Raw genomic sequence first — 27,550 nt, 5'->3', positions numbered from 1 at the left:
CTCTCATCAATTTGCATACAGGGCAAATAGATCAACAGAGGATGCTATCTCTCTGGCTCTTCACACTGTCCTGACCCACCTGGATAGACAGGGCACGTATTTGAGGATGCTCTTCATTGACTATAGCTCTGCATTCAATACGGTCATCCCCACCAAGCTCACCACCAAACTCCACCAGCTAGGCCTCAGCTCGCCGATATGCGATTGGATCCTGAACTTTCTGACGGAGCGACCGCAGGCGGTGAGACTGGGCCCGCACCTGTCCTCCACTATCACCCTGAGCACCGGCACACCACAGGGTTGTGTACTGAGCCCCATGCTCTACTCCCTCTTCACTCACGACTGTGTTCCTGCATTCGACACCAACACCATCGTGAAGTTTGCAGACGACACAACAGTGATTGGGCTGATCACCAACGGTGATGAAACAAAATACAGGGCGGAGGTGCAGAACCTGGCGGACTGGTGCACACGTAACAACTTGTCACTAAACACCTCCAAGACCAAGGAGCTGATTATTGACTTCAGGAGGTCCCATAATGGAGAATACGCCTCAATCTCCATTTACGGGGAAAGTGTGGAGAGAGTGTCCAGCTTTAAGTTTCTGGGCACTCACATTTCAGAGGACCTCACATGGTCCACCAACACTGCTGCGCTGGTCAAGAAGGCACAGCAACAACTGTTCTTCCTGAGAACATTAAAAAAGACTGGTCTGCCCCAACAGCTGCTGACAACGTTTTACCGCTGCACCACAGAGAGCATATTAACGTATGGCATCTCTGTGTGGTATCTCAGCTGCACGGAGGCGGAGAGGAGAGCTCTTCAGCGCATCGTCCACAGAGCGCAGAGGATCATTGGGACAGAGCTACCAGCCTTGGAGGGCATCTACCACACACGGTGCCTCAGGAAGGCCGTCAGCATCCATAAAGACTCATCACACCCCTGTAACGGTCTGTTCGAACTACTTCCCTCCGGCAGACGTTACAAGGCCTTCTACGCCCGAACCTCCAGACTCAGAAACAGCTTTATTCCAAGAGCTATAGCGGCTCTGAACCGGCCCTGCTGAGTGCCCCCCACCCCCGCTGGACTGTCTCCCTCGGATGGTCACGACACACAGCTTATTTATTTATTTTACTTTTCTTTTTCATCGGTTGGAGCTGCATACTAAATCTCGTTGCACTGATGTGCCATGACAAGAAAATATATTATTATTATTATTATTAATGGTACAAGGCAGTTGTCAAAGTTTGTCCCAGCTTCCAAAATTCAGGGACAGTTTCTTCCGAGTCAACTGAACCATCCCATCACCAACTAGAGAACGGTCCTGAGCTGCTATCTTCCTCATTGGAAGCCCTTAGACTATCTTTAATTGGAATTTATCTTGCACTAAACATTATTCCATTTATCCTGAATCTGTACACTGTGGACATGTACATTGTACATTGTAATCATGTATTGTCTTTCCACTGACTGGATAGCACTAAACAGAGAAAAGTTTTTCACTGTACCTCGGTACATGTGACAATAAACTAAACTAAACAAACTCCAAGTTTGCGGATGACACAAAGCTGGGTGACAGTGTGAGCTGTGAGGTGGATGCTATGTGGCTGCAGGGTGACTTGGATAGGTTGGGTGAGTGGGCAGATGCAGTATAATGTGGATAAATGTGAGGTTATCCACTTTGGTGGCAAGAACAGGAAGGCAGATTATTATCCGAATGGTGTCAGATTAGGAGGATGGGAGGTGCAACGAGACCTGGCAGTGCTTGTACATCAGTCACTGAAAGTAAGCAAGCAGGTACAGCAGACAGTGAAGAAAACTAATGGCATGTTGGCCTTCATTGCGAGAGGATTTGAGTTTAGGAGTAAGGAGGTCCAACTGCAGTTGTACTGGGCCCTGGTGAGACCGCACCTAGAGTATTGTGTGCAATTTTGGTCTCCTTAATTGAGGAAGGACATTATTGCTATTGAGGGAGTGCAGAGTAGGTTCACCAGGTTAATTCCCGGGATGGCGGGACTGACATATGATGAAAGAATGGGTCGACTGGGCTTGTATTCACTGGAATTTAGGAGGATGAAAGGATATCTTATAGAAACATATAAAATTCTTAAAGGATTGACAGGCTAGATGCAGGAAAAATGTTCCCGATGTTGAGGAGTCCAGAACCACGGGTCACAGTTTAAGAATAAGGGGAAGGCCATTTGGGACTGAGATGAGGAAAAACGTTTTCTCCTCGTTCTCCTGCCTTTGACACCCGTTCCCACATATCTGTGATTGACTGGGCAGGGTCCAGCACTCTCTGTAATCTCCTTTGTTCCTGGGCGTTCAAGTTGCCGAACCAGTCAGTGCTCTCCACCGTACACCTTTAGACTTCAGAGATACAGCACGGAAATAGGCCCTTTGGCCCATCGAGTCTGCGCTGACCATTACCCCGCTGATCACCACGTACACTAGCACTATCCTACATACTAGCGATAATTTACAATTTTGCTGAATGCAATTAACTTACAAACACACGGCTTTGGAGTGTGGGATGAAACCGGAGCACCCGGAGAAAACCCATGCGGTCACAGGGAGGACGCACAAACTCTGTACAGGCAGCACCGTAGTCGGGATCGAACCTGGGTCTTGGGCGCTGTAAGGCAGCAACTCTACTGCTGCACCACTGGGCCACCCCTGGAAGGTGTGTCGCAACCTATCAAAGGTGGATAGGAGACATTGGTTCCCAGCTCTTTCCAGGGGCTGGGACGGTACAGAGAGGGGCTAAAAATACCCAATGTCTCGGCCTCCACCACTGTTTTAAAAATACCCAATATCTTGGCCTCCACCGCTGTCTGTGGCAATGAATTCCACAGATTCATCACCCTCTGGCTGAAGAAATTCCTCCTCATCGCCATTCTAAAGGTACGTCCTTGTATTCTGAGGCTGTGCCCTCTGGTCCTAGATTCTCCCACTAGTGGAAACCTCTTGAGGAGGAGGTTACAGGAACCTGTGTCACACCTGGAGGGGCTGCTGCGGTGTCTGGATGGAGGTGAGGGAGGAGGTTGGGGACGGGGGTTACATCTCATGTGGTTGCATGGAGAGGTGTCAGGGAAGGGAGGAAGGGTTGGGTGAGGAGGGAGGGATGGGCAACGAAGTATTAATGTCTGACCACCTCTGCCCGCTGTTCCCTTGCTGCAGGAGCTGACCGGTGGGGCCCCATTGTGTGGACGGAGGGAGGACTGATTCGGGGAACGCTGATGGAGGTGGAAGGAAGTCCCAGGCCTGTGTTTGGATACTTGGGGATCCCCTTTGCCGCTCCTCCCGTGGATTCACTGAGGTTTGCTCCGCCCCAGAGAGCCCAGTCCTGGTCTGGAATCCGGAACGCCACCAGCCATCCTCCCATGTAGGGAACTTTCCGTCCCAAACTCCATCGTAAACTGTTTAATTTCTCTATTCTACCAGCGAGTTCCACAAACAGTTGGTACTTTGTGTGGAGAATCTGTCGGGTAGGAGCAGTCATTGTTTTGCTCTTTCAAGGGAGATGGAGAGAGAACCTCAGGAACAAACTACTACAGGCTTTGGGGGAAATACATAGGTGATGTTTTGTTTAAGAAAGAACTGCAGATGCTGAAAAAATCGAAGGTAGATAAAAATGCTGGAGAAACTCAAATGGTGAGTTTGGGAGATGCTGCCTCACCCGCTGAGTTTCTCCAGCATTTTTGTCTACCTTCAGTGATGTTTTGTGTTGGGACCAGATAATCTAATGTCTGAAGATGTGGCCAGACCCAAAATGTCACCTATTCACGCTCTCCAAAGATGCTGCCTGACCCACTGAATTACTCCAGCATTCTGCATCTATCTTTGGTATAAACCAGTTCATCTTTGTTAACTATTATGATCTTGTTTAGGTTGCATTACGTACTATGGTTTGCAGTATTATAGAACTTAGAACAGTACAGCACAGAAACAGGCCCTTCAGCCCACAATGTCTGTGCCCAACACGATGTCAAGACCAACTCATATCTGCCTGCACATAATGCATATCCCTCCGTTATATGGACACAAGGAACTGCAGATACTGGATTACCAAAGAAGACACAAAATGCTGGAGTAACTTAGGTCTGACAGCACCTCTGGAGAACATGGATAGGTGACGTTTTAGGTCGGAAACCTTCTTCAGACTAATTGGTCTGGTGGCCTAGTGTAATCAATAATTAACAGTATTACTGATTATTGTATATTTGTATATCTGTGTGTTAATGTGCTGTTAAGACTGTAAAGGCATGAATTTTATTGTACTGTTCACAAAACTCTTCCTATGAATGATAGCTACAAATTCCCTTTTTGTTTTAAACAAGTGAGTGAAACGTCTCTGCTCTAAGGAGCTACTCCAGTCTCTGTGAGAAATAGAAGCAGGAGGAGGCCATTTGGCCCATCAAGCCGGCCCCACCATTCACCCTGACCACAGATGATCACCCTCTATAGTCAAGAGTGTTTAAATGTCATATGTACCCCGAACGCAATCATGAGATTCTTACTTGGTGCAGCTTTACAGGCACCTTAACACAACTACACAACTGATACATATATAGTACTCAACAATACAATCAATTGCAGTGAAGAAGGTTCTTGAGCCTGGAGGTCGTGGTTCTCAGGCTCCTGCACCTTCTTCCCGATGATAGTAGCGGGATTACAAGGAACTGCAGCTGCTGGAACCTTGTGCAAAACATGAAGTGCTGGAGGAACTCAGCAGGTCAGGCAGCATCTGCGGAGGGAATGGACAGATGACGTTTCAGGTTGGGAGCCAGTTGCACTGGGGAACAACACCATAATAGTAAAAAGCGAAGTCCCTGGGGCAACACTTATAGAAGGTCCATGGTAGTTCCGCTATTGAACGGAAAAAACAGAAATAGATGAGAGAAGGAGAAGAGATGGTGGGAATGAGGCAATGAGGGGCTAATCTGGGGCATAAACGTCAGCACTGATGGGCTGAAGGGTCTGTTTCTGGGTACCACGACAACAGGAGGTGTTAGATGAAGGAAGTAAGGAGAGTATGTACACGGAGGGAGTGCCTAGTGCAGGGAGACAGGGTATTGCTCAATGCCTAATCTCTCTTTCTCTCCACCCCCCCCCCCCCACCTTCCTCCCCTTCCCCTGCTGCCTCTATCCCCTCACACCCATGCTCTCTCTGCATCTCCCTCCCTCACTCCATCCCCCACCCCACGTCCTCCTCCTCCCCTTCTGACCCCCCCCCCCCGGTCCCACTCTGCCATCTCCATAACACAATCCTCCCTTCCTCCGCCTCTCCCTCGCTCCCTTCCCTCTCAACCCCTCTCCCTTCACTCCTTCTCCCTCACTTCCCCTCTCGCTCTCCCCCTCGCCTCCCCCTCTCCTCCTACCTCCCCTATTCCTACTCACGCCCACTCACCCCATGCTCCCTCTTCCTCTCTCTCCCCCTCACCCATCCCCTATCCCTCATTCTCTTCTCCCCCTCTGCCCTCCACTTCTCACTCCCTCTCTCTCCCTCTCCCACCTCCCTCCTCCCTGCTCCCGCTCCCTTTCTCCCCCTCCCCCTCTCCCCTCGGCTGCCCTTTGCACCCTGCTCCCACTCCCCTCTCCGTTCACTCCCACTCTTCCCCTGCTCCCTCTCTCCCGCTCCCCCTCTCCCCTCTCCTGTTCACTCCCTCTCTCACCCCCCACCCCCCCCCCCTTCTCCCATTCTCCCTCTAACTCGCTCCCCTTCTCCCATCCTGTTTCTTCTCTCACCCCCCACCCCCCCCCCCTTCTCCCGTTCTCCCTCTAACTCGCTCCCCTTCTCCCATCCTGTTTCTTCTCTCCCCCCCCCCCCCCTTTCCTGCTCCCTTCCAGGTGCCTTCAGAAGGTGCGGAGAGCGTTCCCTCCTTTTGCTGTACCTGCCAGTGAGGACTGTCTCTACCTCAGTGTCTACGCCCCTGGCCGGCCCTCTGGCTACACCACCCCCATACCGGTACGTAATGGCCGACCCCACCCCCCCTTGAAGCTGTTGGGGGGACATTGCAATCCCCACCCATGGGGAAGGATGGGGTGGGGGGGGTGTAAAGAACTGGAAACACTAAAAGCCCTTCAGAAGTGCAAAAAGTGTGTGGAGATGTGTTGAGTGGACATTGGGCAGTTAAGGGGGCGTACCAGATATCACAGGCTGAGGAAACTCCCAAAGCATTTTGTAAACTGTTGAATCTTCGAGGCTGGAGGGCAAATGGAGCAAGTGTTGGAGCTGCATGGAGGTGGTGGGCCGGAAGGCCTGTTTCTATGCTCGGATGCTCAGGTGACATGGAGGCGCAATGGTAGAGTTTCTGCCTTATAGCACCAGAGATCCGGGTTCAATCCTGACTACAGATGCTGTCTGTCTGGAGTTTGCGAGCCCATGACCGCGTGGGTTTTCTCCAGGTACTCCAGTTTCCTCCCACACTCCAAAGACGTGCGGGTTTGTAGGTTAATTGGCTTCTGTAAATTGTTGGTGAAGGACCTGATGGTCAGCATGGAGGTCGGGGGCCGAAGGGCCTGTTAGGATGCTCACGTCTGAGTCTCTGCTCTCCCCTCCCTGCAGGTGATGGTCTGGATCCATGGAGGGGCCTTCATCCTGGGGAAAGGCTCCATATTCTACGGCTCAGCGCTGGCCAGCTTTGGCAACGTGGTGGTTGTGGTCATCCAGTACCGGCTCAGCGTGGCCGGCTTCCTCAGGTAATGTGAGTGAGCCCAGTCATTGGCCAGTTGCTTCCTCGGGTAACACGTTCGGGAGTCCTGTCTGTGTCTTCCTGTGACCATGTGGGCTTCCTCTGGGTGCTCTGGTTTCCACCCACATCCCAAAGACATGCGGGTTTGTAGGTTATTTGTCCTCTGTAAATTGCCCCTAGTGTGTAGGGAGTGGATGAGAAAGTGGAATAACATAGAATCAGTGTGAACGGGTGAATGATGGTCAGCATGGACTCGGTGGGACGAAGGGCCTGTTTCCATGTTGTATCTTTAACCAAATTAAATGTTATTTGGACAAATATATGGATAGGACGGGTTTAGGGGGATACGGGCCACATGCAAGCAAATGAGAGTAGCTCAGTATGCTAACTTGGTCAGCATGAACAAGGTGGGCTGAAGGGCCTGTTTCCGTGCTATATGATGTGACTCTGTTAAGAGTACATGGGACCTGGGTCAGGGACATGGAGAGACAGTTTCTTCCCAGCTGTAATCAGGCAACTGAACCATCCTCTCACCATCTAGAGAGCGGTCCTGACCTGCCATCTACTTCATTGGAGGCACTCGGACTGTCTTTGATCTGATTTTACGGGACTGTGTGGCACTGAACGTTATTCACTTTATCCTGTATCTGTACACTGTGGACGGCTCGATTGTAATTATATTTAGTCTTTCCACTGATTGGATAGCGCACAGCAAAAAAGCTTTTTAACATTTCTTTCTTGAACATTTCACTGTCCCTCGGTACGTGTGACAATAAACTAAACTGAACTAAACTAAAGTAAATATGGGTCATGGGCCAGTGACAGGGGACGTCTCTCTGTCCCGTGGGTGAGGTGCCCGCTGTAGGTGCCTCACTCGAACTGCCAGTCTCCACCCCAGGCTGTAGTGATCTTGAAGCTGCTGTGAAGATGCTGCCAGGGTAACCATTTAGCATGTGATCTATGTGAAAGTGGGATAACTAGTGAATGGATGATCAATGGGTGGATGGTTGATGAGTGATCAACGCCAGTACCTCACTCTACATGGTGCTAATATTGTATCGAAGATGCTCCCTGATATCTGGAGCAAAAAGCCGTGATTAGATTAGTAATAGATCTAATGTCCAGTGTCAGTTTTCTGCTGTGTATTAAGTCTGTGTTTTAACTGGGCAATGAGCCTAAGCTGATCACAGTGCATGTAGACACAAATGCTAGAGTAACTCAACGGGTCAGGCAGCATCTCTGGGGACAAAGAATGGGTGACGTTGCGGGTCGAGACCCTTCTTCAGAGAAGAGTTACTCCATCTTTTTGTGCTTATCTTCAGTTTAAACCAGCATCTGCAGTTCCTTCCTACAATGCAAGTTTCTAACTGTTTAGGTTTTGTGTTGCCTAATCAGACGTCTCAATGTTATTATTTTCTCTTGCTGTGGGCCCCCACCCCCCCCAATCCAGCCAGCCCCTCCTTCCTGAATCCCCCTACCCCCAGCCCCCACCCCCTCCTACGCACTCGCTCCCAAGTCCCCCTTCCCCAGCTGTAGCCCCCGTCGTGAGCCCTGCCCTTCCATCTAGCAAGACCAACCCCCCCACCCCTCTTGGTCCCGAGCCCCCCGCCCCCAGCTGCAGCTCCCACTGACCCTCTCTCCTTCTCGTTACCACAGCACGGGTGACGAGGGGGCGAGGGGCAACGCCGGCTTCCTGGACCAGCTGGCAGCGCTGCAGTGGGTGCAGAGGAACGCCGCCCAGTTCGGGGGAGATCCAGGGAGCGTCACGCTGTTCGGGGAGTCAGTCGGGGCTCTCAGCATCACCCTGCACGTACGGAGAACAGGCAACTCAATCTTCCTCCCCACCCTCTCCCACTCTCCTCCTCACCCCTCCCAACATCCCCTCCCTCCATCCCCACCGCACCCACCCTCCTCCCCCTCCCTCGTCCCCATCCCCTCCCTCCTCCCCACCCCTTCCCACCACCCTGCCCTCGTCGACCCCTCACTCTCCCCCTCCATCCCTCTCCACCCCCACCTGCTTAATCGAGTGAATCACTGTGTCTCTCCTCTCTCGCCAGACGCTGTCTCCTCTCTCCACCGGCCTGTTCCACAGAGCCATCGTGCAGAGCGGGAGCGCCCTGATGCCCGGCGCCCTGCCCCCTCGACCCACCCAGCTGGCCGAGGTGAGAGCTCCCCGCTGAAGGGATGGGTGGAGAGGCCTGGATAGAGTGGACGTGAGATGATGTCTCCACTAATGGGAGAGTCTAGGACCAGAGGGCATGGCCTCAGAATAAAAGGACGTACCTTTAGAAAGGAGACGAGGAGGAATTACTTCTGTCAGAGGGTGGTGAATCTGTGGGATTCATTGCTGCAGACGGCTGTGGAGTCCGTCATTGGGTATTTTTAAAGCGGAGTTTGATAGATTCTTGATTAGTAAGGGTGTCAACGGTTACAGAAGGCAGGGTAATGGGGTTGAGAGGGAAAGATTGATCAGCCGTGATTGAATGGCAGAGTAGTCTCTATAGGCCGAAGGGCCTGATTCTTCTCCTGTGTCGTGTGGTCTAATGGTTTCATAGGTCACAGTACGAGGAGCATTCACCTCAGAAGCCTCTTGCAAGACAGCTATGGGTTAAGGAGGTTGGGCCTGGTGCGGAGGGAGAGAGGGTGCTGGGGAGAAGATGACCGATGCCCGTGTTGTGTGTTGTCCACAGGAGGCGGCAGCGGCCGGGGGCTGCGATGACCCTCGGACTCAGCAGCTGCTGAACTGCCTCAGGAGTAAGAGCGAGGAGGAGATGGCACAGATTGTCAACAGTGTGGTGAGCAGCTGCCAATAAAAGCAATGACAAGGCAACATCCCCCCAACACACCTCAATGGTCCCCAACATTCCCCTATCAGCCCCAAAGGCCACATCTCTCCCAACAAACCCGTCTTCCCTAATTATCCCCCAACTTCATCCATCACCCCCAACATCTCCCAACTTCACCAACTTCACCAACCGCCCCCAAAGTCCCCCTTTGCCCCATCAACCTCCGTTTTCTCCTGTTGTCGCGGGACTGACTTACCATCGCCCAGTGGGGTATCGCCTCAGCGCAGAGGGAGAAGAGGAGGGATGCGACTGCAGCCCTAAGATTTTTGCCTCCATCACAGTGAGGAGGTGCTTGGTGGGCTCATTGTGGTGGATGTTAATTTGTGTTTACTGTCTGTTCTGTTGTTTATTATTGTATGTATGGCTGCAGGTAACGACATTTCGTTCAGACCGTAAGGTCTGAATGACAAATAAAGGATCTAATTCTAATTCTAATTGTCCCCAAACCTCCCCAACACCAACACTCCCCTAATGCCCCCAATGCTCTCCCAACCACCACCATCATCCCCCAACTTCCCTATCAAGCCCCAAGCCTCCAACTTCTTCCATTGTCCCCCAGGGCTGTTCAACCTTCAAGTCAGGGGGAGTCTTAAGTCAAGTCAAGGGCCTGTCTTAAATGCCCGGTCAGGGGGAGTCTTAAGGGTAGAAGGGGGGAGAAGGAGTGGAGACACGGTTAAGAAACCAGACAACTTTTGTTAAGCTAGAGATACACAGCTGTGAAGTTTGGTGGGTATTTAACATTACCAGTCGTTTCTGCTTGGTTTTGAAAACTCGTGCTTACGTTTTTTCCCCACAATGAACCAATGAAAATGCCCGGTCAGCAAAGGCAATTAACTAAAACTACCTACGTAGCTCGACTACCTGTAACTACATGGCAACCACACTACAACTGCACCTACGAGTACAAAAGTATCGATTTTCTCCATGGCGACCAATTTTTGGTCGCAGAACATTTTTCAACATGTTGAAAAATTTGTGGCGACCATACTGATGCCGCGACTAGTTCCCAGAATGTGGGAACTCCTCGCGACCACCTGAGACCACCAGCGAACATGTGGCGAGCGCAGAGTCTCCGGCACCTCTAAAACGTTGCCAAAGTGGGACAGGCCCTTTTCCCACATCCCTGCACAAGTTTGGAGTCATACCGTCACACATGCACGGAAACAGGCCCTTCGGCCCAACTCACCCGTGCCGATTAAGCTAACTCTAGCAGTTCCTTGGCTCCACCACTGGTTGGCCCTCAAAGGGTATAGTTACACGGTGAGAGGGGAAAGACTCAATAGGAAACTGAGGGGCAACCTTTCCATACAGAGGGTGGTGGCTGTATGGAACAAGTTGCCGGAGGAGGTAGTTGAGGCAGGTAATATATCAACAACATTCAAAGGACATTTGGACAGGTATATGGATAGGAAAGGTTTAATGGGATATGGGCCAAGTGCGGGCAAATGGGATGGTGCATTTTTGTTGGCCTGTTTCCGTGTTGCACGACTATGACTCTGACTATTAGAGGGGTGGCAATCTGCAACTGAGATGTGGAGGGATTTCATCGGTCAGAGAGTGGTGAGAACCTCCCGCCCAGGGGGTTAAGGAGGTTAGATCAGTGGGGGGTGGGGGGGGGGGGGGGGGGGGGGGGGTTGAGGGCAATGGAGAACAGGCACAGAGGAGGAGATGGGGGTCTGTGGAAGATGAGCCATAGAAAGTTGAACAACGTGGAAACAGGCCCTTTGGCACAATTTGCCCATGCTGACCAACATGCCCCATCTTCACTAGTCCAACCTGCCTCCTTTTAAACCTGTCCTATCCATGTACCTGTCTAAATGCTTCATAAACATTGTGATAGTCCCTGAGAGAAACTTCCTCCTCTGGCAGCTCGTTCCATACACCCACCACCCTTGGTGTAAAAATGTTACCCCTTAGGTTCCTATTAAATCTTCCCCCACATCCCACCGCCCACCGCCCACCCCCACCCACCCCCCCACCCCCACCTCCCCTTACCTTAAACCTATGTTCTCTGGGTCTCGATTGCCCTACTCTCGGCAAGAGACTCTTGACATAAGATCACCCCTCATCCTCCTGCGCTCCAAGGAATAAAGTCCTAGCCTGCTCAACCTCTCCTTATAGCTCAGACCCTCAAGTCCTTGCAACATCTTGGTAAATTTTCTCCGTACCCTTTCCAGTTTGACAACAACTTTCCTATAACATGGCGACGAAAACTGAACATAATACTCTAAATGTGGCCTCACCAACGTTTTATATAACTTCAGACATGACCTACCAACTTCTGTACCCAATACTCTGACTGATGAAGGCCAGTGTGCCAAAAGCCTTTTTGACCACCTTATTTACCCATGACGCCATGACACCTGTGAAACCGTGATTACATTGGATGGTGGGATAGACTGGAGGGGCCGAGTGGCCTCCCCCAGCTCCTAACTACTTGCCTTTGTTAACCTCTCCCTCCTCTCTGCTGGCTCTCCCAGAACAACATGTACCAGCTAATTCCCTTCGTGGTGGACGGCAACTTCCTTCCCGATGATCCTCAGAAAATGTTCCAGGACGGGATGTTCCGGAGAATTCCATACCTGCTCGGGGTGACGACCGAGGAGGGTGTGAAGAGTCTCGTGCACTCAGAGGTAACAGTGGCCTGACAAGATGAGTCGAAGGTAACTGCAGATGCTGTTAGACTCAAAGTGCTGGAGTAACTCAGCGTGTCAGGCAGCATCTCTGCAGAACATAGATAGGTGATGTTTTGGGCCGGGTCATCCCTTCCATCTGCTCCCACCTCCCTGTCCATTCCATGATTAATCCCTGCCCCTGGAGGGTTCTGGCCTGAAACCTCGTTGGTCCATTCCCTCTACACATGCTGCCTGACCCGCAGAGTTCCTCCAGCATTTGTGTCCCATTTGGCCCATGTCCCTTCCTATCCCAGTAAATGTCCAAACGTCTTTTAATAGTCACCCCTTTTTACTGAGGAATTGCAGATGCTGGTTCACAAAGTGCTGGAGCCACTGAGCGGGTCAGGCAGCAAATCTTGAGAACATCGATATGCAATGATACAATGGCACAGTGGTAGAGTTGTTACCTAACAGCGCCAGAGACCTGGGTTCGATACTGACTATGGGTGCTGTCTGGACGGAGTTTGTACATTCTCCCTGTGACCATGTGGGTTTACTCCGGGTACTCCAGTTTCCTCCCTCATTTCAAAGACATACCGGTTTGTAGGTTAATTGACTGCTGTAAAATTGTAAATTGTGTCGGGTAGTGCTAGTGTACGGGGCTTTCTGGTCGACACACACTCATTGGATTGAAGGGCCTGTTTCCACGCTGTATTTCTTAAGTCTAAGTCTAAAGACGCTTCGGAGTGATCATAAAGCATCCCGACCTCAAACGTCGTCTGTCCATTCCTTCCACAGATGCTGCCTGACCCGCTCCAACACCCCCAAGATTACAGCGTTCGCAGCCTCTTGTGTCTCCATCTTCTTTGTCCCTGCCCTTTGTCGCTTGCCCAGGGTAGAGAATCCTTTTTTTAAACATTGACCCCCTAGTTCCCAGTTTCCCCCACAACGGGAGGCAGCCTCGTTACACTCATCCCTTGGGTCCTGTCCGTTCCCCTTACTCCCTGCACCGTTAAAGCCACAACTCTGTTTTTGTACAGGTCATCATTAAGCCTGACTGGGAGGCGGGGATTAGCACGGAAGAAATTCGGGAGAAGATAAAGGTGTATCTGAACCCACTGGTAAGGCACTCTCACTGTTCCATGTTCCATGTTCCATGTTCCATGTTCCATGTTCCATGTTCCATGTTCCAAGTTCCGAGTTCCGAGTTCTAGGTTCCAGGTTCTATGGTCTATGGTCTCGTGTCAATGATCTTTGGTCTATGTTCTCCGTGATGTATTATTTTGCCCAGTGTGACATGGATTATCACCATTCTTTATCTAGTTTGGTGCGGAGAATGGAGAGTCGATTTTTGACGAATACTTCAAGGATGTACACAACCCTGAGCTTCTGAAGGAGCGTTACCTTGACTTGTTCGGTGATGTGTTCATCTCCATTCCAACTCTGAGAGTGGCGCAGTACTACCGAGGTGAGCATAGGACCGTGCCAGGTAGTGGCGCAGAGTCACATCATTAAACAGCACACTGTTCTCAGTAGCCCTCCCTCTTGCTCAGGTTTAGAAGGTTCAAGTTTAACGCTCAGTGGGAATTCAATGGTAAAGCTCTGACCCACTGCGAAGGGAGAAGTGATTAGATCCATTGGAAATCCTTACATGGGCAATGAATGGGAATGGGTTCCATCCATAGGGATGTCACATGGGAGAGAACAGGAATATGTTTTTTCATTGGAAATCTAAACATGGCAGAGACACTAGACACTGCAGACAATGGAATCTTGAGCAAAACACAAAGTGCTGGAGGAACTCGCTGGAGGATCAGGTGTGAAGGGAATGAACAGACGCCATTTTGGGTTGAGATCTGAGACAGGAGAAAGGTCCCGGCCTGAAACGTTGCCTGTCCATTCCCTCCACAGATGTTGTCTGACTCGTTGAGTTCCTCCCCAGTACTGCGTGTTTTTCTGGACATGGGAGAGAATGGGGATGGAGTTGATCCATTGAGGATCCGTACATACAAGAGAATAGAAATGGATTTTGATCCATTGGGAAGCCTTATATTGGAGAGAATGGGAATGTTTTTATCTTTTGGGAATCTGGACATTGACAGTAAAAGGGAAAAGTTTGATCTGTTGTGAATATTGACAGTAAATAGGAAGGGTGTGGCCATAGGGAATATTGGCGGGAAGTGGTAAGGATTTGGTCCATTGGAAATATTGGCAGGGAATGGGAACGGATTAGTCCATTAGGAAAATTGACAAATAATAGGAAGGGGTGATCCATTGGGAATATTGACAGGAAATGGGATGGGTTTAGTCCATTGGGAATAATAACAAAATGGGAAGGAATGGATCGATTGGGAATATTGACGGTATGGGAAGGGTTTGGTTCATTGGGAATATTGACAGGAAATGGGAAGGGCCTGGTCCATTGAGAATATTGACAGGGAATGGGAAGGGTTTGGTCTGTGGGATTGCGGGTTGTGATTGTGATGGGATTTTCTTTGCTGTTACCATGGTAACTGGCAGTGCTGCTTTGCAGATGCGGGAAACCCTGTGTTTCTGTACGAGTTCCAGCACCAGGCCAGCTTCCACAGGAGGAGGACACCGCAGTTCACCAGGGCCCCGCACGGGGCAGAGCTTGCCTTCGTCCTTGGGGGACCCTTCATCCGCGACTTTGATGCGCTGCTGGGTGAGGCACGGGTCTGACAGCAGTTGATTGATAGACTGAAAGCAGGGAAACAGGCCCTTCAGCCAGCCCAGTCCATGCCGACCATTCGTCACCCATTCACACTAGTTCAATGTTATTCCACTTTCACATCCACTACATACATATTATGGGCAATTTACAGAGGGCGAATTAACCTATAAATTTGCACATCTTTGGGATGTGGGAGGAAACCGGAGCATCTGAAGGAAACCCACGCGGTTACAGGGAGAATGGCCCTTCAACCCATCACCTTCATGCTGACCCCGATGCCTGTCCACACTATTCCCATTTTCTGCATTAGACCATATTCGGTACACATGAGGGCTTGACCCTTGATGATACCCAATAGTTCAATGGTTCAGTGGTTCAATGGTACTTTATTGTCACATGTATCAAGGTACAATGAAATAAATTTTTGTATAAAGTTCAGTACACGTTTCACTATACTTAAGTACTTAGATCCCAGATACAGTACAAGTGTATAGCAGTAGTACACTAGCATTGTATACAGTGTCTCCAGATTGAGCACCATTTTCAAGCCCCAGTTGATATTAAGTGTTCCACTGCTCCGTGCAGCTGTAGGCAACATCCGGTCCATGCGCTCGGCGATTTGGAGCGACACCCAGTCCAGCCGAGCCCCAGGCTGTTGCTGGGCCTCCAGCAGCCCACTCCTCCTGCAGCTGGTCTGCTCACCGGCCCTCTGTTCCGACTCCCTCCTCTCTGGTCCACGGGGCGGGCAAGGGCTGGGCTCGGCAGCATCCCTCTCCGAGCGGGTTGCTGGTTCCACGGTGGCAGTGCCTCCTGGGCAGTGCCATCACTCTTCGATGGTGGGGCGGTCTCTCAGGTCAAAGGGTGGTCTCAAACTCACCGAGTGACCTAGCAACCAAAGGTGTGACCGATCACTCTACTTCACAGGCACCACAACCGAGGAGGAAAAGGAGCTCAGCAAGAAGCTGATGATGTATTGGGCAACATTCGCCTGGACTGGGTAAGATTCAGTCAGACTGCTGTGGTTAATGAGAGAGGCGTAGAGTCATAGAGCTGTACAGCATGGAAACAGGCCATTCGACCCAACCAACCCATGCCGACCAAGGTGCCCCATCTACCCTATTCCCATTTGCCTATGTTTGGCCCATATCCCCCTAAACATTTCCTACCCATGTACATGGCCAAGTGTCTTTTGAATGTTGTGTCTTTAAAATAGTACCTTCTTCAACTACCTCCTCTGGCAGCTTGCTCCATATACCCACCACCCTTCTGTGTGAATAATTTGCCATTCGGATTCTTATTAAAACATTCTCCTCCCACCTTATACTTATGTTGTCTGGTTCTCAATTCTCATAGTCTGAGTAAAAGACTCAATGCATTCACCCTGTGTGTTCCTCTCATGATTGTACACTATAATATCACCCCTCACCCTCCTGCACTCCAAGGATTAGAGTCCTAGCCTGCCCGACCTCTCACTATAGCTCAGGCCCTTGAGTCCTGGCAACATCCTAGTAAATATTATCTGAACCCTTTCATAGAAACATAGAAAATAGGTGCAGGAGTAGGTCATTCGGCCCTTCGAGCTAGCACGGCCATTCAATATGATCATGGTTGATCATCCAGAATCAGTACCTGTTCCTGCTTTCTCCCCATTCCTTGATTGCGTTAGTCCTAATCTTTATCCTAAGCTATATCTAACTCTCTCTTGAATACATCCAGTGAATTGGCCTCCACTGCCTTCTGTGGCAGATAATCACAGATTCGCTACTCTTTGGCTGAAAATGTTTTCCACATCTTAGTTCTAAATGGCCTACCCCTTATTCTTAAACTGACCCCTGGTTCTGAACTCCCCGAACATCGGGAAAAATTTTCCTACATTTCCAGGTTCACGACATCCTTCCTTTAGCAGGGTAGAAAGAGAATGGCTTGTTCACCTTCATCAGTTGTGCTTCTTTTTTTTTATTTTCTTTTTTTTTCTTTTTTTATTAGAAGTACGGTAAATTACAATAACACACAACACATATATCTTAATACATTTTTTTGTACCGCTTCATTTTTTTTTTTTGACCTGGCAATGGGAGGTAAAACAACAAAAACAGACTTGGTTGGTAGTCTTTCTGCAGAGTTTAATGTTATAATAGAGCGATTGTCCTCACTTTCTTTTTATTTCTTTTCTAGGGTCTACTTTCTTACTTTACTTCCTTCTCTAACTTATTTTCTAAGGGGCTTTCTTTTCCCAACACTCTCTTGCACTTCACGACTCTTGCGCACCTTCTTTACTTTCCTTACTTCTATCTTTTTCTTAAAGCTTAAAAAAAAAAATTAAAAAAAATAAAAATAAAAAAAAAATCAGTTGTGCTTCTAATATAACCTGGTGCAATCCTTCTCTTGCAGGGATCCCAACACGAGTCAACTCCCTGTCTGGCCATTGTACGGTGACCATGAAGAGTTTATGCAACTCAACCTGACCCTGCAGCAGGGGTGCGGGCTAAAGACCGACAAACTCCGATTCTGGTCCAACAAACCAGCAAAGAGAATTGCAAAAATATTAATATAATTACAAGTGCGCTCCAATTCAATTCTATGTTTGGTTTAGAAAAAAATATTAGCTTGTTGAATGGAAGCCAAGAGTCAGGAGAGTCAACAGTGTTTCATTATTTGAAGAAGGGTCTTGCCCAGAAAAGTTATCTATCCATGTTCTGCAGAGATGCTGCCTGACCTGCTGAGTTACTCCATCACTTTGTGTTTATTTAGTATTTAATTGTCATACTGGATGAAAAACATCTTCCTCAAACCCATTGAAACATCTTCACCCGAAAGGGCCTGTCCCACTTGGCGATTTTTTTCGGCGACTGCCGGCATCATTGACTGACGTGTCAGGCCACCGAAAAAGTCGTGGCGTGACGCGGCGTGATGACATATTGACGCGCGGCGTTTCCTCAAGTGTCGCAACATTGTTTTTGTCGCCGCTAGATTTTGAAATGTTCAAAATCTTTCGGCTACTCTGATTCGTCAGTCAATGACGTCGGCAGTCGCTGAAAAAATCGCCAAAGTGGTACAGGCTCTTAATTCTCCGTCTGCCAGTTTTGTTCATACGGAAATAGGTTTCCTGCAGTTAGTACTATCTATACACCAGATAATTTTGTACAACTCATTCATGTCCCCTCTTATGTGTGTGAAGGAACTACACCGAAGATATACACAAAGACGCTAAGTTACTCCAGCACTTTGTGTCTCACTTCATATCCCCTCATATTCTGTATACACAAGAGACTGCAGATGCTAGAATCCTGAAACAGAAGGTTTAAATTCAACATTCCACTCACACTCATTGACTCATTCATTTTGGTGGAAGTGACGAGAGAATGTAGAACTAGGAAGATGATGCCAAACGCAGGTTAGAATTGGACGAGCTGCTAAAGATTTAGGAATTAGATGCAAAATTTGTAACGGTGGTTTTACGGGACGGGATGAGTTCTGCGCCTCTGGACCAGATATCACCTCTGCCAGTAATGACCACACACTGCGAAAAATAAAATATTGCACAACACGGAGATGAATTGAATTTTATTTAAATTGTTATCGGTATTCAGTTATTATTCTCATGTTTAGTTTCGTTCCGTTTAGAGCTACATCATAGAAACAGGCCCTTTGGCCCTCTGCGCCAACCAACGATCACCCATTCACACTAGTTCTATGGTATCCCACTGTCCCATCCACTCTCTACACACGGGTGTGCACTTTACAGAATGCCAATTAACCTACAATCCCACACATCTTTCGGATGTGGGAGGAAACCTGAACATACGGAGGAAACCAACGTGGTTGCAGGGAGAACGTGCAAACTCCACGCAGACAACACCCGAGCAAAGGATTGAACCTGGGTCTTTGGCGCTGTGAGGGAGTGGCTCTATCAGGTGCCCCACTATGCTGTGATACAGTGAAAATCTTCATGATTGAAATCTGACATGATTGAATGTCGGAGTAGAATTGATGGGTCGAATGTCCAAATTCTGCACACATTACATTTTTTTCCTTCAGTTAGAAATTCAGGATTAGTACCTGGGGGGTGGGTGCAGGAAAAGACACCGAGGCCCATGTCACAAATAGAGCAGGCTTGAAAGGCCTTGTTTATCAACTTGAAAACCCACACCAACCAATGTTAGAAGCAAACTTGAAAACCCACACCAACCAATGTTAGAAGCACTCAGATGGCCAGGGGACCCCTGAGTCTCCTTAGAAATGGAATGTAACAAAGGCAACGCAGGCCAGTTGGCTGTTTACGTATTGTCCTTTTATTGCAGAGGCTGACAATGCATTATTTCCCCAAGAGGCATTTCCTGTTGGGATTGGAGACAGCGAATCACCAGAATTAAATTCAAAATAACGGTAATGAAAGAACGAGCAGCTGCAGCGAGTGGCAACGCCACAGGTCCAGGCGTTCCAACACGACGACAAGACAGCAGAGGTCCCGTGCACAACCATCCAAAGCTGCTCCATCTAACTGGAAAATTGCGCGTCACGCCCCTGTTTAAGAGAAATGCATGAGAGAGCAGACTGATTAGATCAGCATCCTTCACCAGGGAATACATTTGTCCAGTTCTGTCTCCGTGGACAAAGAGATGCCGGTACGGTAACGTTCCTCCATGTCTCCAGGTAGATCGCCCGTCAATAAGCTGCTTGTAATAACAGTGAACTGCAGATGTTGGTTTATACCAAAGATAGACACAAAGTGCTTGAGTAACTCAGCGGGTCAGGCAGCATCTCTGCAGAACATGGGTAGGTGAGATTCCGAAATGTCACCCATCCACTATCAGCTATTTAAGGGCCTGACCGCCTAATTAATAACTTATTATTTGAAACCATACAGATCTTTTTACGTTAAAAAATTCAATAATCTAGTTTTAAACTCTTTAGAGGTGTTAACGCTTCGTACAGTCGCAAATAAAGCACTGACTTAGTCTCCGATTACAGGTAGAATGCTCCATCACCTTGATGATTTTTAGCTGATCAATTTAATTAATTTTATTATTGTTACTGTACCGAAGTAAAATGTTTTCTGTTAGGGATTGATAAGGGAGAGTTGGATAGGTCTATAAAGCCTTTCCCACCCGATCTGCCTAGCTGATTATATTATTTGGAAAGGTGAAGATATTTTTTAATGGACCCACGACCATTTGATTAAGTCGTCCACGCAAATCAATCATCACTAACTTATAGTGAATGGAAATTAAGGCACATTATTTGCTTAGCTGTGAAAATTACAGTGACACAAGACATTGGTGAGGCCACACTTCGAGTATGCTATTCAGTGTTGGTCACCCTGCTACAGGAAGGATGTCGTTAAGTTGGAAAGGGTGCAAAGAAGATTTACGAGGATGTTGCCAGGACTTGAGGGCCTGAGCTATGGAAGTACTGATTGATTGAAGGATACAGCATGGTAACAGGCTGTTCTCGGCCCATCGAGTCCACGCTGACCGTCGATTACCTGTTTACACTAGTTCTATGTAATCCCACTATCTCATCTACTCCCTACTCGCAAGGGTAATTTACAGAGGGACAATGAACCTACAAACACACACCAGGAGGCCACAGGGAGAATGTGCAAACTCCGTACAGACAGCGCCCGAAACCAGGTCTCTGGCCCTGAGATGCTGCAGCTCCACCGGCTGCATCACTGTGTGTTTGTGTGTTGGTCTAAACGGTTCGGAGTGGCTTCTCCCTGCCCTCGTTTCCCACGTTTCCTTATTTTGCCCAAGATGTCTGCGTTGTCCGTGCGACACCGAGATCCCAATTGTAGTCAGGCCCAGAGAGGGTTAGTTGATTTGAGCAGAGGTGGTTACTGGAGGCTACAGTTCCTGCCGCTGCTCTGTGTCACCTGTCTGGGGCGGTTCCCTCTCCGACCGTACGCCGTAGCCCAGGGTCTCGGTGAAGAACCTCATCCGCTGCTCCTTCAGCTGGGTCCCGGCACTCTGGCTCACGTCCAGCTGCAGGTAGCTCTCGTTCCTGCCGTAGACCGGCCACAACTCCAGCCCCTCACCATTCGGGTCCCTGCCACCAATAACCCCAAAGTTAGTGAGCGTTCATTCCACCGAGACCCCACAGTCCACTAAACCGGCAGCCCACCCCCCTTTACTCTCTCCCCCACTCCCTCCCCTCCCCCACTTTCCCTCCTACCCCACCACTCCCCCTCATCCCACCTCACACACCCCCTCCCGCTCCCCCACCCCACCATCTCCCACCCCCACCCTCCACCACCACCTCTCCCAGCTCACTCTGCGAGGGTACGGGCGACAAAGTCCACCCAGGGGAAACCACAGCAACTCCCAAACAAACACCCGTCCCACAGAACAGTGTGTGTCACAGAGGTGCAGCAGTGGCGTTGCTGCCTTACAGCGCGACAGACTCGGGTTTGATCCTGACTATGGGTGCTGACTGTGCAGAATTTGCGCATCCACTCTGTGGGGTTTTCACGGGTGCTCCGGTTTCCTCCCACATTCCAAAGGCACGCAGGTTTGCGGGATAAAAATTTGGCTTCTGTAAAACCTTGGGGTTCAGAGAGTTCATGGGAGTTGAGATACTGAGGGGCAGTGGTAGGGTGGAGAGTGAAAGCATATCTGTGCGTAGGTGCCCGGGCAGGGAGCTGGATCAAAGCTTCCCAGCAGATCAATGATAGCTACTTTACCCCATCAAACGGGTCTGGCTTGGACGGGGCATCGAGGTTGGCACAGACGAGTCGAGTCAACAGTTGTCTGACCATTCGTGGTGTCTCTTACCCGTTCTTGGCAAAGTTGGCCCAGTAACTCATCATAGTTCTGCTTAAAGCCACCTCTTCTGCCGTGACGTTCTCTGCAAGAGTCACGTTCAAGGTTATTGTCATCTGCACAAGTACAGTGGAAATGCTGCTTGCCAAAACATCACATGCACAAAGACTCAGACAACACACACGAACATAAACTATTAATACATTACACATAAAAGTTCCAAAAGAAAGAAGACATTATAAAGAAAAACAGGACATTGGTTCAAAAACATATTTAGCAAGTCCTTACAAGAGTAGTGTTCCGTTGCGGAGGTGGGATTAGGGTTGTGCGGGTCGGTCCAGGAACCTGATGGTTGCAGGAAAGTAGCTGTTCCTGAACCTGGTGGTGAGGGACTTCAGGCACAGGAAGGAACTGCAGATGCTGGTTTATACCGAAGGTAGATGCAAAATGCTAGAGTAACTCTGCGGGTTGGGCGGCGTCTCTGGAGAAAAGGAATAAATGACATTTTGGGTCGGAACCTAACTGTTGATATTGAACAATTTATTTTCTTCGGTATTCACCAAGGAGAAGGATATTGAATTATGTGAGGTAAGGGAAACTAGTAGAGTAGCCATGGATACTATGAGTTTCAAAGTAAAAGAAGTATTGACACTTTTGAAAAATATAAAAGTGGATAAGTCTCCAGGTCCTGACAGGATATTCCCATGGACATTGAGGGAAGTTAGTGTAGAAATAGCCGGGGCTATGACAGAAATATTTCAAATGTCATTAGAAACGGGAATAGTCCCCGAGGATTGGCGTACTGCGCATGTTGTTCCATTGTTTAAAAAGGGTTTTCAGAGTAAACCTAGAAATTATAGACCTGTTAGTTTGACTTCAGTGGTGGGCAAATTAATGGAAAAGATACTTAGAGATAATATATATAAGCACCTGGATAAACAGGGTCTGATTAGGAACAGTCAACATGGATTTGTGCCTGGAAGGTCATGTTTGACTAATCTTCTTGAATTTTTTTAAGGGGTTACTAGGGAAATTGACGAGGGTAAAGCAGTGGATGTTGTCTATATGGACTTTAGTAAGGTCTTTGACAAGGTTTCTCATGGAAGGTTGGTTAAGAAGGTTCAACTGTTGGGTATAAATGCAGGAGTAGCAAGATGGATTCAACAGTGGCTGAATGGGAGACGCCAGAGGGTAATGGTGGATGGCTGTTTGTCGGGTTGGAGGCAGGTGACTAGTGGGGTGCCTCAGGGATCTGTGTTGGGTCCTTTGTTGTTTGTCATGTACATCAATGATCTGGATGAAGGTGTGGTAAATTGGATTAGTAAGTATGCAGATGATACCAAGATAGGGGGTGTTGTGGATAATGAAGAGGATTTCCAAAGTCTACAGAGTGATTTAGGCCATTTGGAAGAATGGGCTGAAAGATGGCAGATGGAGTTTAATGGTGATAAATGTGAGGTGCTACACCTTGGCAGGACAAATCAAAATAGGACGTACATAGTAAATGGTAGGGAATTGAAGAATGCAGTTGAACAGAGGGATCTGGGAATAACCGTGCATAGTTCCTTGAAGGTGGAATCTCATATAGATAGGGTGGTAAAGAAAGCTTTTGGTATGCTAGCCTTTATAAATCAGAGCATTGAGTATAGAAGCTGGGATGTAATGTTAAAATTGTACAAGGCATTGGTGAGACCAAATCTGGAGTATGGTGTACAATTTTGGTCGCCCAATTATAGGAAGGATGTCAACAAAATAGAGAGAGTGCAGAGGAGATTTACTAGAATGTTGCCTGGGTTTCAACAACTAAGTTACAGAGAAAGGTTGAATAAGTTGGGTCTTTATTCTCTGGAGCGCAGAAGGTTAAGGGGGGACTTGATAGAGGTCTTTAAAATGATGAGAGGGATAGACAGAGTTGATGTGGACAAGCTTTTCCCTTTGAGAATAGGGAAGATTCAAACAAGAGGACATGACTTCAGAATTAAGGGACAGAAGTTTAGGGGTAACATGAGGGGGAACTTCTTTACTCAGAGTGTGGTAGCGGTGTGGAATGAGCTTCCAGTGGAAGTGGTGGAGGCAGGTTCATTGGTATCATTTAAAAATAAATTGGATAGGCATATGGATGAGAAGAGAATGGAGGGTTATGGTATGAGTGCAGGCAGGTGGGACTAAGGGAAAATAATTGTTCGGCACGGACTTGTAGGGCCGAGATGGCCTGTTTCCGTGCTGTAATTGCTATATGGTTATATGGTTGAAGAAGGGCTCCCTCAAAACATCATCTATTTATTTTCTCTAGAGATGCTGCCTGACCTGCTGAGTTACTCCAGCACTTTGTCTATCTTCAGTGTGGGACTTCAGGCTTTTGTACCCCTGCCAGACGGTAGCAGTGAGAAGAGGGCACGGCCTGGAAGGTGGGGATCCGTGATCATAGATGACGCCTTCTTGACGCAGCGCCTGGTGTCCATGTTTTTGATGGTGGGAAGGGCGATGCCCGTGATGGACTGGGCTGAACCACCACTCACTACAGACTCTTGTGCTCCAGTTGGAATTGCCAAACCAGGCCATGATGCAACCAGTCAGGATACTTTCTGCAACATGTTTGTCAAACTATGTAAGTTTTTGGAGACATATTAATTCCCAGGGTAGGGGAATCTTAGAAAGTAGATTCAGCAGAAACCCCTCTTCATGGTTGCATTCATGTGCTGGGCCCAGGACAGTCCATCCTAGATGTTAACACCCAGGAATTTGAAGCTGCTAACTCTCTGCACCACCAACTCACCAATGAAAACTGGTGCCTGGTCTCCCTACTTCCCCTTTCTGAAGTCAACAATCAGTTCCTATTCAGGGACAGTTTCTTCCCAGTTGTTATCAGGCAACTAAACTGTCCTATCACCACTAGATAGCGGTCCTGAGCTACCATCTATCTCATTGGAGACCCTCGGACTATCTTTAATCGAACTTTACCGTTGTTCCCTTCATCATGTATCTATACGCTGTGGACATAATTGTCGTCTGGTCAACACGCAAACAAAAACTTTTCACTGAACCTCGGTAAACGTAACAATTATAATCTCAATCAACAGACCAAACTCAATCCAACCTAAATCTAAATGAAACTAAATCTAATCTAAACATAACGTTGCTTGGTCTTGTTGACGTTGAGTACGAGTGTGTCACAGGAGGAGAGAAGGCCCTGTGATCAGGGGAAGGGAGGGAAGGTGAAGTGGGCTAATGTTCAAGGTGAAAGAAAGGTGAGTTCGGGGGAAAGTAAACGGACAGGCAGATTCAGGAGTGTGCTGGAACACTCACAGAGGGAGACAGCAGAGAAACTCCCTTCAGCCCATCCATCCATGCTGACCAACACGTCCCGCTGAGTTTACCTCCGACACGTTGTGCTTTGCTGGGGAGGAAAGTGGAGCGTGCGGCTGAGAGAGGAAGTCCCATCTACCGGCACTGGGCTCACCTAATAAAACCACGTCTCCGTCCCAGAAGGCAGCACCAAAGACGTAGCCGATCTCTTCTCCGTGGTCAGCCTTCACAAAGTCGGGCCGGTCGGGGCGGACGATGCTGGTGCTGTGCTGGAACTCATACAGAAACACCGGGCCGCCCGCATCTGTGGGAGGGCAGCAAGATGGATTAGTGCCTGGAATGGCAGGGGGTGTGGGCAATCTGAGGCAGGTCCTCTGTACCGCGGAAGAGGAGTCAGTGCTGAGAGTCAAGGAGCAAAATCCATCAATGCAAAGGATTTTAGTTTAGTTTAGAGATACAGCGCAGACACAGGCACGGAGCCCGCACCGAATCAGCAATCACCTGTTCACATTAGTTCGATCTCACACACCAGGGATAATTTACAGAAACCAATTAACCTACAAACCTGTGTTCAAGAAGGAACTGCAGATGCTGGAAGATCGAAGGTACACAAAAATGCTGGAGAAACTCAGCGGGTGCAGCAGCATCTATGGAGCGAAGGAAATAGGCGACGTTTCCGGCCGAAACCTTTCTTCAGACTGATGGGGATGGGGGGGGGGGGGGGAGAAGGAAGGAAAAAGGGGGGGGGGGGGGAGAAGGAAGGAAAAAGGGAGGAGGGGGGGGGGGGAGAAGGAAGGAAAAAGGGAGGAGGAGGAGCCCGAGGGCGGGGGGATGGGAGGAGACAGCTCGAGGGTTAAGGAAGGGGAGGAGACAGCAAGGGCTAGCAAAATTGGGAGAATTCAATGTTCATGCCAACCGGACGCAAGCAACCCAGGCGGAATATGAGATGCTGTTCCTCCAATTTCCGGTGTTGCTCACTCTGGCAATGGAGGAGACCCAGGACAGAGAGGTCGGATTGGGATTGCGAATGGGAGGGGGAGTTGAAGTGCTGAGCCACCGGGAGTTCAGGTAGGTTATTGCAGACTGAGCGGAGGTGTTCGGCGAAACGATTGCCCAATCTCCGCTAGTCTCACCGATGTAAATCAGTTGACATCTAGAGCAGCGGATGCAGTAGATGAGGTTGGAGGAGATACAGGTGAACCTTTGTCGCACCTGGAACGACTGCTTGGGTCCTTGAATGGAGTCGAGGGGGGAGGTGAAGGGACAGGTGTTGCAGTTCTTGCGGTTGCAACGGAAAGTGCCCGGGGAGGGGGTGGTATGGGAGGGAAGGGAAGAATTGACAAGGGAGTTGCGGAGGGAGTGGTCTTTGCGGAAGGCAGACATGGGGGAAGATGTGGCGAGTGGTGGGGTCACGTTAGAGGTGGCGGAAATGGCGGAGGATTATTTGTTGTATTTGCCGGCTGGTGGGGTGAAAGGTGAGGACTAGGGGGACTCTGCCCTTGTTGCGAGTGCGGGGATGGGGAGAGAGAGCAGTGTTGCGGGGTATGGATGAGACCCTGGTGCGAGCCTCATCTATGGTGGCGGAGGGGAATCCCCGTTCCCTGAAGAGCGAGGACATTTCCGATGCCCTGGTGTGGAACGTCTCATCCTGGGAGCAGATGCGGCGTAGGCGGAGGAATTGGGAGTAGGGGATGGAGTCTTTACAGGGAGCAGGGTGGGAAGACGTGTAGTCCAGATAGCCATGTGAGTCAGTTGGTTTGTAGTGTATGTCGGTCAGAAGTCTGTCCCCTGCGATGGAGATGGTGAGGTCAAGGAATGGTAGGGAAGTGTCGGAAATGGTCCAGGTGTATTGGAGTGCCGGATGGAAGTTGGTGGTGAAGTGGATGAAGTCAGTCAGTTGTGTGTGGGTGCAGGAGGTGGCCCCAAAGCAGTCGTCAATGTAACGGAGGTAGAGGTCGGGGATGGGGCCCTGGTACGTATTGAACAAGGATTGTTCAACGTACCCGACAAAGAGGCAGGCGTAGCTGGGGCCCATGCATGTGCCCATAGCTACGCCTTGTGTTTGGAAACCTACAAACCTGTACGTCTTTGGGATGTGGGAGGAAGCGGAGCACTCGGAGGAAACCCATACGCTCACAGGGATAACGTGCAAATTCCGTACAGAAAACACCCGAGATCAGGATCGAACCCGGGTGTCTGGTGCTGTAAGGCAGCAACTCAACTGCTCTGCCATAGTACTCAAGGGGGAGTGGGACTCTCTGGCACAAAGGTGGCAGAGAGATCCCTAACCCAGAAGCTGAGACCCGGGGAGTGGGGTTAATCTGGTCAGGGAGTCACATGGGTGAAATAAGACATCTCCGGGTGTGTTTTACACAGCGGGCGGTGGGGGCTGAGGATGCTCTGGGAATGGAGGGGTACGGATCACCTGCAGGCAGAGGAAATTAGTTTAATAGCATCATGTTCGGCATGGACATTGTGGACCCTAGATCCTGTTCCTGTATTGTACTGTTCTATGTCCTGTATACAGTACAGTACAGGAACAGGCCATTCGGCCCATAATGTCCATGCCAAAATGATGCCAAGTTAAACTAATCTCCTCTGCCTGTACACAGCCCAGATCCCTCCATATCCATGT

The 27,550-nt window shown here is 49.3% G+C and overlaps 2 protein-coding genes across 4 annotated transcripts in view; one reads left to right on the top strand and one right to left on the bottom strand.

Annotated features, from left to right (window-relative positions):
- The window catches only part of LOC116982609, a 46,957-nt gene extending 28,562 nt beyond the window's left edge, over positions 1 to 18,395 (top strand). Inside the window, exons 14-25 of one of the 2 annotated variants that reach the window (XM_033035895.1) lie at positions 3,181 to 3,385; positions 5,851 to 5,968; positions 6,569 to 6,702; positions 8,352 to 8,505; positions 8,753 to 8,857; positions 9,386 to 9,490; positions 12,022 to 12,174; positions 13,197 to 13,277; positions 13,480 to 13,624; positions 14,690 to 14,839; positions 15,773 to 15,845; positions 17,240 to 18,395. In XM_033035895.1, coding sequence (XP_032891786.1) covers positions 3,181 to 3,385; positions 5,851 to 5,968; positions 6,569 to 6,702; positions 8,352 to 8,505; positions 8,753 to 8,857; positions 9,386 to 9,490; positions 12,022 to 12,174; positions 13,197 to 13,277; positions 13,480 to 13,624; positions 14,690 to 14,839; positions 15,773 to 15,845; positions 17,240 to 17,402 — 1,586 coding nt within the window. In that variant the 3' untranslated portion in view covers positions 17,403 to 18,395. The remainder of the gene's footprint in view (positions 1 to 3,180; positions 3,386 to 5,850; positions 5,969 to 6,568; positions 6,703 to 8,351; positions 8,506 to 8,752; positions 8,858 to 9,385; positions 9,491 to 12,021; positions 12,175 to 13,196; positions 13,278 to 13,479; positions 13,625 to 14,689; positions 14,840 to 15,772; positions 15,846 to 17,239) is intronic. The other variant, XM_033035894.1, reaches the window with a different exon arrangement.
- A 721-nt stretch (positions 18,396 to 19,116) lies between these two features.
- Positions 19,117 to 27,550, bottom strand: part of LOC116982610 (carboxylesterase 5A-like) — a 31,729-nt gene continuing 23,295 nt past the window's right edge. Inside the window, exons 11-14 of one of the 2 annotated variants that reach the window (XM_033035896.1) lie at positions 25,070 to 25,219; positions 21,622 to 21,694; positions 20,724 to 20,896; positions 19,117 to 19,372 (exon numbers count right to left, since the gene is read on the bottom strand). In XM_033035896.1, coding sequence (XP_032891787.1) covers positions 19,365 to 19,372; positions 20,724 to 20,896; positions 21,622 to 21,694; positions 25,070 to 25,219 — 404 coding nt within the window. In that variant the 3' untranslated portion in view covers positions 19,117 to 19,364. Of the gene's footprint in view, positions 19,373 to 20,723; positions 20,897 to 21,621; positions 21,699 to 25,069; positions 25,220 to 27,550 lie in introns of both variants that reach the window. The other variant, XM_033035897.1, reaches the window with a different exon arrangement.

The sequence above is a fragment of the Amblyraja radiata genome, chromosome 17 (genome assembly GCF_010909765.2).
Source record: "Amblyraja radiata isolate CabotCenter1 chromosome 17, sAmbRad1.1.pri, whole genome shotgun sequence".
NCBI lineage: Eukaryota > Metazoa > Chordata > Chondrichthyes > Rajiformes > Rajidae > Amblyraja > Amblyraja radiata.
Note: the sequence above shows the minus strand (reverse complement) of the source record. Positions and strands in the feature narration are given on the sequence as shown.